Here is a 16018-nt window from a genome sequence, read left to right on the forward strand (position 1 = left end):
GGAAGATAGAAGGTAGGTCGTGACTTCGTCGACAGAATGCTAACCAGGCATGTGGGTGGGATAACTATATTTAAAAGAGATTACCTGGACCGTTTCGACGTTACTAAGGGTTTTGTCGACCGCAGGCAGTAGAATAGTAGAGTTTCTCAGTCAGTAGAGAATCGTCGACGACATAACAGGGATTCGTACGACACGAGGAGAAAATACCGAGGAGGGTTTTTTTTGCTTGTGACTGTAATTAAATGAAGAGCTCGTCGAGAAGGTGAAGCATGTGTGTAACACGTCGACGACATCTGGCACAATTATAATATCAAAAAGTGACGATTTTATCTTCATCTTAAGCCATCTTCGCGCAATTCTCTGTCTGTATCTCCCTTAGGCCCTTCTACTCCTCTCATCATTTTGGGGCCAAATATACAACGGATCGACAATCCGAAGTCCACCTGTGCTGGCCCGTGCTTTGGACGAACAGTTCTCTACGAGTTTGTCGGAGCGAAATCGTTTGGGAGAAAACAAAGTTGGGAAATCATCCCTAAGTTGAGGGTAAATAAGGCTTTTACGCCGAATTTGGTTTTTTGACGATAGTTATAGGAAATGATGTACGCATGAAAATATGAAGTTAGTACTGAGAATTTTCAGGTTCAGGTGTGTTTTGAGCAGGAAAATCCTACGAGGGTCAAGTTAGGATATTTTAGGCTTTCTCAGTAAAAGTAGGTTTTTGTTTTTAAAAAGGGCATAAACTAAAGAGTTATTTTTTTCCATACCAAATTATTATTAATTATGAGTAAATTAGTTTCAGGAAAAGCTTATGTTATATTGGTATATATGAATGAAATGTACGTTGGGAAATATACTGCTAGATGTTAAAATGTATAATGTATGTATGAGATGCCAGAAAATAACGATTTAGAATATGAAGTATGAACTTTTAACAGCGCTGTGTGGCATGAAAAAAAAATATATTTTACATGAAAGTATTATGATATGAAGGATTTTACGAACACAAGCATGATTCAGGCTACGAAAAGATGAGTTATGTGTGATGCATTTGACGATATATGATAAATGATTTTATTTTCAAAAAATATATATATATATATATATACCTGAACGATTTGGCGCGAGGAGGCCATATATTTATGTTATCGGCACCAAGGCCGTAGTTTATTATGTTTTTGGCACGAGGCTGTACTTATGAAAATATGAAAGATTGCTCTATTCCATGTACTAAGACTGTTATCAGAACTCGGATATTTAGTTTCGTTCAGTTCAGGACGCTCGCGGGTACCGTAGATGATATTGTAGATCAGATATCTACGTAAGATTAGTGCCTAACCATCCACAAGGGGATGGGAGGAGAGGATAGTCGATTGCTTTCAAGAGTAGGAGTTAGAGTGTGGAGTTCCACCTGTCAATTCCGACTAGGGTGGGTGGGGGCCCATCGTATGTTTACAGACATATTGATCGGCAAGGTAGGCCAGCCATTGTGGGGGGTCCCGCCTGGGGTTGCACAATTGTCATGGGAGGAGGTTAATACAGGACACCATGCTACTGAGCTATTTAGCTATTATCCTGGTATATTTTCTAGTATTACAATTATAACGGCCCTGGCTGATTTATGTACGTTATGAGTTATTACATATGCAAAAATGATAGAGATCAGTATGATATGATGAATGTTTTCCCGATTATGAACCGTTAGTGTATATGTATAGTGCATTAATATTCATGTTGTCACACAGCTTGTATTTAGTTTGTATTATTCCCTTACTGAGCAGTGTCTCACCCACCAGAATCATGTGATGGTTCCGGAAATCCAAAGGACCGTGAGCCAGGCCGCGTGAGTGATTGGAGCTTCCCGACTTAGAAGGGAAGTGTTGAACTAGGATCGGGAAGTTTTGTTATGATCCCTAGTGTTATTTTGACTTTTGGAGGTTGTTGTATATAGTGATAGTATTTTGTATGATATAGTTAACTCTGGGATATTATGTCTTGTGGTTGGATTGGTTGAGAATTGTTTTTACTGCGCTTAAGTTTCCCACTGGGGATGACAGGTGTCCCCGTTACCCACGGGTTCGGGTGACCATTTATTCATTATATTACATTTTATGTTAAATAAAATTAGGGCGCTACAATAGCATAAGTTGACCCCCAAGCCAAGATGGTTAGAGGCAATGGTAGATTGGGCGAGGCTGAGAAATGTTCAAGAAATCAAGAGTTTTCTAGGATTAGCAGGGTATTACCGGCGTTTGGTGAATGGGTTTTCTAGATTGCCAGGTCCCTTGACATGGCTCACGAGGAAGAATGCGAGGTTTGTATGATCTGATGAACATAAGCAGAGCTTTCAGGAGTTAAAAAAAAGGCCGGTTACTGCCCCGGTGTTGGCTATTCCATCAGGAAAGGATGGATTTGTTATTTATAGTGATGTGTCCTAGAAGGGGCTCGAGTGCGTGTTGATGCAGCACGGGAGAGTTATTGCTTATATATCCAGGCAACTTAAAGAATATACGAAGAACTATCATGTGCATGATTTAGAGCTACTTGCAGTGGTGTATGCCCTCAAGATTTGGAGACACTATCTTTATGGAGGAAAATGTGAAATTTTCACGGACTACAAAAGTTTGAAATATTTCTTTACTCAAAAAGAAATTGGGTCAATCATGTCTGGAATTCATAAGGAAACAACTAACTTGAAGTCAAGCAAAGCAACCACACTAGCAGTTTTGTTTACTTTGAAAATATAGGAGCAATTGTGATTAAGGAACCAACAGTATAGAGAATAGGGCAATTTTTGTTTGGATCAAGATTGACAAAGAGCACGCTAATAATTTTGGCTCCTTTCAAGAAAGCGGCATTATTGGCTGCGCATTGGATGGGTTAACATATCTCTACTCCTTCATCTATTCAACCTTGGCTTGCTTTATTTTCCAAACTTGTTCCCATAACATTTTGGCTCATTATGTGTTCGTAACAATCATAACTTTGGATTGAATCCAAGTTCTTAGTTGGACCTAATGGCATAATGGTGGCACTTGGTTTTGGGTTCCAAATCTAAAGGTTATGCAAGCAATCTCCATAAGACAGGATTTTTTCAAGAACACAAAAGATACATTGACAGAGAAAAGTTTCATCATCAACATTGGTTTAAGATCTAATGTCAATCAAGACGTTTTTTTGAGCATTCATAGTTCGGTACAACAAGAGGTTTCATGCAATAGATACATTGGCATAGAATCAAGTTCCGCCATCAGCATTGGTTCAAGATCTGACGTGTCATCAAGAGGTTCTGTTGAGCATTCATAGTTCAGTACAAACACAAATGTTTCAACAATTCATGATTTCAAGTAATGATGGGGATAATGCAATGTTTAGGTGCTTTCGTGGCTATGTGTCACGGTCCGCCTTTTTCACACCGTTGTGAAGGGCCGTGCGGCGCTAGCTAAAGCACTCTTGCTTAACTAGCCAGCCTTTTGTTTACCAACATTCATCCACGAAGCACTTTCATTAACATTCAATCAGATAGCAGCGGAAATAATAATCAATTCATGAAAGCCGTGGCAACCAAGCAGTAAATATTGAAGCAAACGTAATTCATTAACAAATCCTTCGTTGACATGTTGTACTTAGCGAGGGAGGCAAGTAGGCTAAGCACGTTGACAATTGCTAGTGAGTTTTACAATGATTGATGAACACTCACCCTCCCCTAAAGAGCTTTCTAGGCCATTCTCACTCTAGCACTAAGAAACATCAAAGTGACCGAGGAGTCATACTGCCTTATTTGGCTTACAATGAAAGAAATACTAGAAAATAACCCTACACTAGTATTTACATGATGGAAACCCCTCCCAACCACACACGAGATAAGCGGTCACAGGCAAGCATAATGCCCTGAACAAGCTTAGCTCGTGATCATTCTCCTCCCACTTATGCGGTCGACGTCCCCGTAGACTTTGACGCTAGGTAACACTTCAACTTCGTCTACGAACGGTTTTGCATGTCTTCCGCCGAAACCCAGCTAATTTCTTCGTCACCAAGGCCTTTCCACTTTACTAAGAATTCCTGCCGCTTCTTCCTTGAGGATTTGAACTCTCTGTCTGCAAGGATTTCTTCAACTTCACGTCTGTCAGGTTGCCCTGTACTGATTTCTGCTCTGGCTGACTGATTTCTGCTTAGATCGTCACTGTCGGCGTTGTACGGCTTGAGGCAGCTGACGTGAAACACAGGATGCACTTTCATCCAAGTCGGAGGGTCGATTTTGTAGGAGACCTTCCCGACTTTGGCCAAGATGGGGACTGGTCCTTCATATTTGCGAAGTATTTAGTCTCCCTATCTCGTCCTCGTGGGTGACCTGACTGTTCAGGATGGTGCTTAACAAGTTACCAAAGTACAACTAAGTTGAAGTGCTCCGGATTCTTCTCCACTGAGCGCCCACTTCTTCAATCCGAAATTAGTTTTAGTAGCGTTTATCGAAGGGAGGATAGGGGCAATTCAGCATGTTTCCATTCTTTGGTAAGGACGTACGCCCTGGACTCTTTCCTCTGTACGTCATCCACTGTGTGAATTTTCCTTACGCGGGAGGGGGCAACGGTGTTGGGACATAGGGCCGAAAACGCGAAAGGGACCGGAAACCAAGCGGAACCGGCAACAGAGCGAGCAAAGGGTGAGAGAACTGGAGGGAAGATTCGTGAGGTACAGCGGCTGCTGGCCTGTAACCAAGCTCAAAAGGACTCTTGTTGGTTGTGGAGCACTTTTGGGCATTGAAACAGAACTGAGCCACATCGAGTAGCTGCACCCAATTCTTCTGGTTGGCGTTGACAAAGTGGGCGCAAGTACTCTTCAAAGTAGCCCGTTGAATCTCTCCGTCTGTCCATCTGTCTGTGGGTGATAACTCGAAGAGATTTCTAGTTGTGAACCGAGGATTCTGAAAAGTTTCTGTCCAGAAGTTGCCAGTGAATCTTGAGTCTCGGTCACTAACAATGTCGTGGGGAACACCCCAATATTTCACAATGTTCTTAAAAAATAACTGTGCTGTCTCCTCTGCCGAACAGTACTTCGGTGCGGCTATGAACGTACCATACTTCGAAAACCTGTCTATAATAACAAGTATAGACCCTGCGTCTCCCACTCTGGGCAGGTTGGTGATGAAGTCCAATGAGACACTTTCCCACGGTTTGGACGGTACTGGTAAGGGCTCCAACAGCCCAGCCGTTTTACTCCGCTCAACCTTGTCTTGTTGGCAAGTGAGACAAGTTCGGGTATAATCAACCACATCATCAAGCATGTGCGGCCAATAGTACCCCCGCTTTAGTAAGGCCAAAGTGCGCTGCCATCCTGGATGTCCGGCCCACATGGTATCATGACATTCCTTCAGTAATGTCTTTCTCAGATCACCTGCTCGTGGCACAAAGAGCCGGTTACCATGGGTTGTCAGCAATCCATCTTCCATCCAAAACTGTCGTGCCTTCCTTTCTTCGGTAAGTTTCATTAAGTTCTGCGCAACTGGATCTTTGGCTAAGTTCTCTTTGATGCGCTCCCGCATCGTTGTGGTAACAGTGCTTGAAGTCAGATGTGTTACCATTTGTAAGGCCGCCAGTTCAGCCTTCCTACTCAGTGCATCCGCGACTTGGTTCAATCGCCCCGCCTTGTGCTCAAATGAGAAATCAAATTCTGCCAAGAATTCTTGCCATCGGCCTTGCTTGGGTGTCAACTTTGGCTGTGTGAAGAAATGGCTAACACCTGAATTATCTGTTTTCACCACAAACCTTGCCCCAAGTAAGTAATGCCTCCACACACGGAGACAATGTATCACCGCTAACATCTCCTTCTCTTGAGCTGTGTACTTCCGCTCCGCTTCACTAAGCTTACGGCTTTCATACGCAACAGGGTGTCCCTCCTGTACGAAGACCCCTCCAAGGGCGAAGTCTGATGCATCTGTCTGTACTTCGAAGGGTTTCATGACATCCGGAAGAGCCAGAACCGGATCTCTCATCATGGCACCCTTCAAGTCATCAAAGGCTCCCTGGCACTCCTCTGTCCAGTTCCACCCATGACCCTTCTTTAGTAGTTCTGTCATAGGGGCCGTTCTCCATGAATACCCCTCTACGAACTTCCTGTAGTAGTTGGCAAGGCCAAGAAAGGAACGCAACTCTTTCACTGTTGTTGGGATCTTCCATTCTTGAATTGCCCTTACCTTCTCCATATCCATTCTGATATGACCTTGGTCAATCACATAACCAAGGAATTTAATGCTTTTCTGAGCGAAAGAGCACTTCTCCTTCTTCACATATAGACTGTTTCCTTTCAGCCTATCGAACACCTTCCGCAGATGCTCTTTATGTTCCTCCAGAGTGGAACTGTAGACAACGATATCATCCAGGTACACCACGACAAACTTGTCAAGGTATTCACGGAAAACCTGGTTCATCAAGGTGCAGAATGTTGCAGGTGCATTCGTTAACCCGAACGGCATCACCAAAAATTCATATGCCCCATACCGTGTCACACAAGTAGTCTTCGGCTCATCCCCATCAGCAATTCTCACCTGATAGTAACCTGACCTCAAGTCAAGTTTAGTGAAGTACTTGGCATGACTCAACTGATCCAATAAATCAGCAATCAACGGAATAGGATACTTGTTGCGCACTGTCACCTTGTTGAGCGCGCGGTAGTCTACACACATCCGCAGGCTCCCATCGTATTTCTTCTGAAATAGCACCGGTGCTCCAAATGGTGCTTTGGAAGGGCGAACATATCCCGCTTCCAATAATTCATCAAGTTGCTTCCTCAATTCTGCCAACTCTGGAGGCGCCATCCGATATGGCCCTTTTGCAGGTGGTTTCACCCCTGGAAACAACTCGATCTCATGCTCCACACCCCGTAGTGGAGGTAGTTCGTGAGGTAACTTATCTGGCATCACCTCCTTGTACTCATCCAACACCGCTTGGATAGTTGTAGGCACCAGCTCTTTGCCTACTTCGTTATCTACCACCATCGTGGCTAGATATGTCTGCTCTCCCTTCCTCAGACCTTTCTTGAGTTGCATGGCTGAAAGGAACTTCCCATCGTCTCCTTTCGTTGCAATAGCTTGCACCATGCACAGGTGATCTCCCATCAGGCATAGGGAACCAGCCGAAGGCATCATCACTGCCTTCGTTCCCCTTAGGAACTCCATTCCCAAAATGACCTGGAAAGTCATCCAATGGCACTGCCTGTAAAATTCACATGACCTTCCCACTGCCCAAGCTTCACAGTAACTTGCTTGGCTACTCCCAGAGTAGGCTGGGCTACAGAATTAACTGCTTTCATGCGTCCTGTATCCTTCTCTAAGGATAAGTTGAGTCTCCAAGCTTCTGGTTGCTAAACAAAGTTATGGGTAGCCCCGGTATCCACCATAGCGCGGGTGCTCTTCCCATTGATTCTCAAGTCCACAAACATTAGCCCTCTGGCTCGTGTAACCTTTGGTACTTTCGCCTGCTTTTCCAATGCGCTCACCTGCCGCATTTGCACCCATCCTCGGGGTCTCATCTTCTTCCCCATCATCTTCCCCTGCCTGTTCGGCAATGGAAGCCTGTAAAGCATTAAGTGATGCCTTGTGAGGGCACTCAAAGACTCTATGAGGACCTCGACACAAGAAACACTCAAGTTTACCCTTTCCCTTGGGTGTGTTGAACCCTCGAGACGACGAAGCTTCCTTTGAGGTTGATGCTTTATAGTCGGCTCCCCCATTCTTGGGTTTGCCTTTCTTGAAAGACTTTCCATTGTTTCCCTCTCCGCCAGATCCTTTGGACGAAGTAGTTTTCTCCCCAGCATAGTCAGTCAAACGTTCTGCAGCAGCTTGTGCGGTAGGCAAGTCTTGAACTCTTTGTCTATGAAGTTCAGTCCTTGCCCACGGTTTCATCCCCTCAAGAAAATAGAACAACTTGTCCTTCTCCGACATATCTCGAATATCCAACATTAAAGCAGAGAATTGTTTCACATATTCGCTGATCGACCCCGTATGCTTGAGATCTCTCAGTTTTCTCCTTGCATTATACTCAACATTTTCAGGAAAAAATTGGGCTTTGAGCTCTCTCTTCAAGTCTGCCCAACTATCGATTACACAGTTTCCATTCTCAATGTCATAGTACTTAGCACGCCACCACAGTTTGGCGTCACCCACCAAGTACATGGTTGCAGTATCCACTTTCACCTGTTCTGAGGGCATCCTCACAGCGCGGAAATACTGTTCCATATCAAACAAGAAGTTCTCTAACTCCTTAGCATCACGGGCACCCCCATACGTCCTGGGTTCTGGCACCTTGGTCTTACTGACTCCCGGAGTGTTGGAGTTCCCCATAGCAAGAACCATCAGATTCACCTTTGCATCCAGATCAGCCATCCGGGCCTGCAAAGTTTCCACAGTGTGGTGAAAGTCCTCTGACATTTCACTTGTCAAACTTGCTTGATGTTGCTGTGGTCCCATCACCTCATCAACAAGTCCCCTCAGTTGGGCCATCTCGTTGGCCATATTGTTGGTTGTCTCTTCAACCTGTGCTTCCAGTGCACCAAGTCTCTCAGCACTGTTTGGTGCCATGGTCAGCTACCAAAGCTTCCCAAATCCAATAACGAAGGCAATCGAATTTACGTAGCAACTCAACCTTGGGCTCTCACCAAGTGTCACCGACTTGGCTCTGATACCAAATGTCACGGTCCGCCTTTTTCACACCGTTGTGAAGGGCCGTGCGGCGCTAGCTAAAGCACTCTTGCTTAACTAGCCAGCCTTTTGTTTACCAACATTCATCCATGAAGCACTTTCATTAACATTCAATCAGATAGCAGCGGAAATAATAATCAATTCATGAAAGCCGTGGCAACCAAGCAGTAAATATTGAAGCAAACGTAATTCATTAACAAATCCTTCGTTGACATGTTGTACTTAGCGAGGGAGGCAAGTAGGCTAAGCACGTTGACAATTGCTAGTGAGTTTTACAATGATTGATGAACACTCACCCTCCCCTAAAGAGCTTTCTAGGCCATTCTCACTCTAGCACTAGGAAACATCAAAGTGACCGAGGAGTCATACTGCCTTATTTGGCTTACAATGAAAGAAATACTAGAAAATAACCCTACACTAGTATTTACATGATGGAAACCCATCCCAAACACACGAGATAAGCGGTCACAGGCAAGCATAATGCCCTGAACAAGCTTAGCTCGTGACACTATGCATAACACTGATCTCTGTTTTAACCTTTAATTGATTTAACCACCTGCATTGGTTTCAATTTTATTTTTTAACCATCTACACTTGATATTTAGGGACTAGTCAGTTTGGGTCTAATAAACCCCTGAGATCTATCCTCTTATCATCATCATAGGACTAGTCAATTCAAGGTTGGGTAAATCCCTGAAGCCTATCCTTCTCTTAATCTATTGGGGTCTTAAATCCTTGAGATGTTCTAGCACTAGACAGGGTCTTGTAAGTATCTAAGGTCTATCATTTCCTTACTTTTTTTAAGGTTTTATAAATCCCTGAGGTCTTATAAGACTACTCAAGTCAGGGTCTAATAAACCCCTGAGGTCTGTCCTCTTATCAATATGGTAGGATTAGTCAATTTGATGTCTAGCACTCTTAGAGGTCTATCCTTCCCTTACCTCTTCCCAGTCTTATAAATCCTTAGATCTTTTAAGACTAACACAGTATAAGGTCTTGTAAATCTTTGGGTTTCATGAATCCCTAAGTTCTTCTATGACAATCAATTTGGGGTCTAGCAAACCCCTAAGGTCTATCCTCATCATTATTGTAGGACTAGTCAATTAGGGGTCTAGTAAATCCCTAAAATCTATCATTCCCTTACCTTTTTCGATGTTGTTATCTTAGAAAAACAAAACAAAGATTGTTGAACCAAACTTGAAGTAAGGCCAGAATGAGGTTTTCAGTGAGTCTATCAATGATTCGAACTAGTCTAGGTACAAGATGCACCCATGGGACAAAGAAGAAGAGGCATATGACTGGCAAACTTAGGGCTTTGGTTTGGCGCAAACTTTATAGTGGTGGCTTTTTAGGATTTTAGGCTTCAAATCTTTGCTCCGATGCCATGTTGAAGAATTTTTGGTAACTAGTCACGCAACACTATAGTTAGGTCTCCTATGTTATCTCTAATACATCTCATGTACATCCTATATATATAGGGATGAAAGTATCCTTAATGACCCCTTTCCATCATAAGGGCATTTTTCTGCCTCATCTCCTTCTTTGTTTTTTTCGGGATCATGTTTTCCCTTTTTCTCTTCTCTTTTTCCTTCTACTTCTTTCTGCTTCTACTAATGAATCTTTCAGTTTTTGAATTCAAGTATTAGTATTAGTGTGTTTACAATTCGAGAATACACTAAACAAAGCATTTTAAACATAATTTTAATAAATGTGTGCCTCACGAGGTGAGTCACACACCTGCACCTCTCACTGAGGCTTCAAGTGCCATATGCACCTTAGTACACCTTGCGGCATTAAGAACTATGTTGCTCACTTGAATATGAAGGAAAATGAAAGCACAATGGGGGATTTGTTACTCTCAATAAAAAGAGAAAAAATTCCCTTCCCTGGTCATAATGAATTAAGGAAATCCTTGGACAAAGTGAAACGATGATTAGGAACGAGTTTTATATCACATTTATGAGTTGTACTCGTATACTTAGCCATGTGTTTCTTAGATGAGCATTTAACATTAATTTTATGTGCAAGTTGATTATTCCAAGGCATTGGTTGATAGAGGAATTTAGCACATGGAACTTGTCACTAGATAGGCTCTCTCTAATTCAGTCTGGATTGGATTGCCCAAAGTGTCACTTATGGATTATAGATGTCCTAAAGAATATCTTTTGCTAGCAGTAGGAGTCCAATAAATTATGAAGGGGTTCTAATTGAGGCTCAATGAACAAGATGCATCATGGAGGGCCATTTAAGCAAATAAGAGAAAATAAGGAGGAATACCCCAACTGGACTTGGACAATGGACAGCCAGCTATGTTGCACAACCCTTTCCTCTCTCTTAATCTATTAAAACCCTCAAGGAGGAACAACCAAGGGTATCCCTCTCTCTTTATCTATATAAAGCCTCAAGGAATTGGTTATTGTTATTCTTGCACCATGTGGCTAGGCACACAGAACTCAGCTACATCAAACCATGTCTTCTCTCTTCTTCAAATTTTGTAATCAAAAGGTGATTGGATCTAGGACTTGTGTGCTGCAAAATTTTTAGTTTCTTCCACCTTGCATGTTCGATTTTCTTAAAGCAACTTCCTCCATATCGGTGATTTCCTTGCCATCATGCCTAAGCAACCAGCCATGGTCTTCCTCTCTTGGGCTTGACCAGATTGATGAACATGTGAGGAAAGGCAAAGGGTAAGTATTAGTCCCTTATGCCCAACCCTATTTACCTTTCGAAGTCCAGATTAACTGACCCAACCCATCGTGCCCCTGATATTCCATACCCATATAATATTCCTAAATCCAACCATATAAAACCTATAAAAAGTTGCAGGCCTAAAAATCTCACAGCATACTGCCTGAATATCCAGAAAACCTAGCAACCTTACAAGTTAGTGAAGCAAGCCTCCATGATTGCTCAAAAAAATATTAGCAGCAAAAAGAAATGATGACCATGGTTCCATCTAAGAAATATTTGAAATTTGGAATATTTATTGGAAATTATTGTGATTTATATATTTCCAGCTTTAATAAGATAACTTTTATTATAGTATTTTTAACTTAGGAAGGTGTCTATAAGGTTTAATGAAGACATATAGAATTGGGATTTTGCTTTGTTATTGAGGACCTGGCATCCTACAAGACAAAAGACAGCTAAAAAGTTTCCCATTGTTCTTGGACATACACTACAACCCAATCATTTAAGGCATGTGTAGTAATGACTAAGTGAAATAGTCCATTTCAAACATTTTTGCAAGACTTTATGATTGCATGCAACTTAGTATCGCTAAAAAGTACTGAGTCACATGATTTTACCCTATGCTGCTTGTTTTGGTACATAAATAATTGAATTTTCAATTTTTCTATATATATATATATATATATATATATATTTAAAAACAAAAAGAAAAAAAGACAGATTTGTAACAGGTCTAATAGCAACCTGATGACGCCTAGATTTTGGCATCTTTTGGTGGCTTTAGGCACTGAGGAATGGAAAACACAGACAATAAATTCCCATAGGCTTGCATAATAAAATGATTGTCCATCAGAGTGGACTGCAATGGATACAAAATTTTGTAAGAACAAAGAGATTTATCATAAGGTTGAACTATTAATAAATTTGTTATGAGGAATTTATGGTGGATAGAGCAGGTGAGATGGATGAGGAATCCTCACACCAAGGTAATAGGAATACGATAATCAACAAATATATCCACCATTTTGTGTTTTTTGTTTTCCTTTTGGAGACAATAAATATTATATAACAGTGCATGTTAAATTGAGATTGGAATATTATAATTGCAAACTGACAGTTTGGAACTCAGTAACACATGTTCAGATGAACTAGTTCCCAGAATCTCATCTAGAATTTTGATGGGCAATACCATTTTAATTTAAGTAGATACAAAAAATTATCTCCCTCTTTAGATGAGGAAATTAAATAAAAAAATAATCATTGACCAAAAGGAAATGATGAGAATTATACCTTCAGTAGGAAGACGAAATATCACGAGCTTCCAAGCTCCTCAATATGTGCAAAGGTTGCCCTGATAGACCTGAAAACCAAACAAGAAAATGCAAAAGTTTGATTAAAAACTCAATTTGACAGAAAGTAAATACATTGAAATTTTATAATATGGGAAGGATGTCAATTTCAACCACAAACATATGCATTCTGCACAGTGTAAATGCAGCCTCCTCTCTCATTTTGCAGTTTGTCCAATAAAGTCTCATAATATATTAATGCACAATGGCTCATCATTCATCTATGCCATTGTTAAGGCAAGAGTAATATATAATTCCCCCACAGATTTTTCCATGCTAAAGAATGATATTTCAGGTCCAAATTCTCATAGGAGGTAGAGCCAATCATCATGTATGACCTAACTGATCCAGCCTACTATATTACTTTTAGCAATCCAATACTACCATGTGGTTGTTTTCCCATACATTGTTGTCTCAATACATTTTTTTAATAATTTCTTCTAATTCTGTGCAAATCAACTGAGTCGGTGGATGAGAAAGGTCCCCACGGTAAAATTTGTGCACTCTTCTAGCAATGGTAATCCAGCTACAACCAGGAAGTTTAACCAAGCCCAGTTTTCTCATCTTTGCTCTGATTGTTGAAACGCCATCCAAGATATGAAGAGAATCATAAATACTACACAATGCTATGTAATTGCTAGAGTTATTGGGTTCCAAATCAAAGAGGCGTTTAGCAGCAATTTCTCCAATCTCAACATTCCTGTGTATCACACATCCTGCAAGCAAGGCACCCCAAATGCTTGCCACTGCAGCTAATTCTGCACTCTTTATCAATCTCAGTGCTTCATCAATATGCCCAAAACGACCCAAAAGATCCACCATACAGGCATAATGCTCTACACTGGGTTCAAAACCATAATCCAAGCTAATTGAATTAAAAATCTTCCTCCCCTGATTTATAAAACCTGAGTGGCTACAACTAGCCAAAATTGCAGTGATTGTGACACTGTTGGGCTTAAATCCACATTCCTTCATTTTGTCAAAGAGAACCAAAGATTCTTCTCCTTTCCCATGAATCCCATAACAAGATATCATTGTGGTCCATGACACCAGATTCAACTTACGCATGTTAACAAAAACTTTTTCTGAGTCGTGCAAGCACCCACACTTCGCATACATATCAATTAAAGAATTTCCAATTGGAATATCTCTATTGAAAGTCACACTCTTGACTATTTGCCCATGAATTTCTTTGCCTTTCCTCAAATCCCCTTCCCCTCCACACGCATTTAAAATGCTTGGAATGGTCCTAGAATCCATTTCAACTCCTGCCCTGAGCATATCCCTAAAGTAATTCAAAGCATCCACATAGAAACCAGCTCTTCCAAACCCTGAAATTAATAAATTCCAAGCAACACAATCCCTCCAAGACATTTTGGCAAAAACCCTCTGCGCAAGGATTAAATCCCCGAGCTTTGCATAAAAATCCACAAGGGAACTACCCAAAACAACATATTCTTCAAACCCAAGCCTAACCACCCAACTGTGGAGCATTTTACCCAGATCAGCGTCTCCCATTCCCGCAGATGCCTTAACAACTGGAGGCAAAGTGAAGTGATCCGGTCGAAAGCCCATTTTCAAAAACTCGTTAAAAATGTTCAAAGCATCATGATACATAGAACTACTGGCGTACGAAGCAATCAAAATGTTCCACGAATGCATGTTTCTTTCAACCATTTCGTCGAAAACTTTGTGAGCATGTTTGAGAAACCCAAATTTAGCGTACACCAGGAGGAGATCGGTTTCGAGAGTGACGTTGGGAAGAAAGCCATGAACAAGGATCTGGGCATGGATTTGCTTAGCTAGAGGAACTGCTTCGAAAGTGACACAGTTTCGGAGCAGAGAGGACAAGGAAGTGGGAGAGATACGTGACGTTACCATTTTTGAAAACTAGACAATTAGACAAACGAAATGGCGGGAATGAAGCTATGGAAGTAACTAACGGCCCGAGGAAAATAAGTTTTTATTTTTTTATTTTAAAATTTTAAAATATTTTGAATTTTTTTAAAAAAAATTATAATATTTATATAAAATAAAGGAACAGTAATAAAAGGTTTTGATACCATTTACTTGTGGAAGCAGTCCTAGTGTTCATTTTAAATTTTTTAAATAATTATAAAAATACCATCATATTTATTAATTTTTATATTTATATAGAAAAGTTAGAAGATATCTTTTTTATTATTTTCTTCATTTCTGACTTTTACTTTGCCTATGAAAGCATGAAATTCAAATCTTGAACCATGCTTTGGTGTGACTTATGTTTTATTTTCTCCTAAATTCATAAAAATTCAAATTCAAGTCCCAAATCCATGATTCTTCTTACTATTTTGATTTTTTTTTTTAAATATTAGATTATAAATGTATATTTTTTATAATTATTGAATTCTACAAAAAAATAATAAATTATTTTTTACAACTAAAGAAATTATTTATTTTTTATCTTTTGTATAAGAATCTTGGCAAACTAAAAACTAAATTAAACTTTTTATAATTATTTGGAAAATTAAAAAAATATAAAGTAAAAACATTTCCATGACTAAAAACTTCATCCTATGTGCAACAAGGTGACGGCAATGAAAAGAGTCATGTATTTAGTTTTTAAAATCCTTTGGTTAGTTGGAGGGGCATATTATAAATTTGCCCTACCAATTCATATGGAATTTGCCTTTTACTATATCAACATTCCTGCTTTATTAGGAGATTTGCATCCTAACGATTCTAATCCATCTTGCAACTAATTATGAAAAAAAAATTATAAAATTATTGAAAACAATACATGTGAGTATATTATTAAAATAAAATAACTTATTTTAATATAACTATGTTGTTGAGATCAAACATCACATTTCTAGGTGGTAGCGGGTATGAAAATATATTTTCCACTTATGGTTCCTCCTATATGGAGGATGACCCACATATATAAATTGGTCTACCTAAATATTTGGTCAATATCCAAAGAAGTCCCAAAAAAAAGGGAGGGGGTGCTATGTTGTATCGTTTTGGTGGCATGATGAGTGGTAAGACAGGAGACGACAAAGTACTTTTCCCTAGTTCAAATTTGGGTTTTGCTTAATCTAATCAACAAAAGACTCAAAATCCCCCAGTTTTACTAACATAATTTGTCGAATTATTCATTCACTAGCAAAAGCGGAATAAAAGGTATATTGATACTTGCTTTATTAATCTAAGCATTTGGTAGTTCTCTAAAGGATTGTAAGTCTTTAGATGGTAAGTAAGGGCTATCAACCAAGTGGAATCCATGCCAAAATGGAAGAAGAAAAAG

At 40.3% G+C, this 16018-nt stretch overlaps 1 protein-coding gene across 4 annotated transcripts in view; it reads right to left on the bottom strand.

Moving 5' to 3' along the window:
- The window catches only part of LOC131159466 (pentatricopeptide repeat-containing protein At2g03880, mitochondrial-like), a 44369-nt gene extending 29733 nt beyond the window's left edge, over positions 1-14636 (bottom strand). For 3 of the 4 annotated variants that reach the window (XM_058114419.1, XM_058114401.1, XM_058114429.1), the window contains exon 1: positions 12674-14630. In XM_058114419.1, the coding sequence (XP_057970402.1) occupies positions 13147-14613 (1467 nt within the window). In that variant the 5' untranslated portion in view covers positions 14614-14630 and the 3' untranslated portion in view covers positions 12674-13146. Of the gene's footprint in view, positions 1-12673 lie in introns of all 4 variants that reach the window. The other variant, XM_058114410.1, reaches the window with a different exon arrangement.
- Between the last annotated feature and the right edge of the window lie 1382 nt (positions 14637-16018).

This window comes from Malania oleifera, chromosome 1 (assembly GCF_029873635.1).
Source record: "Malania oleifera isolate guangnan ecotype guangnan chromosome 1, ASM2987363v1, whole genome shotgun sequence".
Taxonomy (NCBI): Eukaryota; Viridiplantae; Streptophyta; class Magnoliopsida; order Santalales; family Ximeniaceae; genus Malania; species Malania oleifera.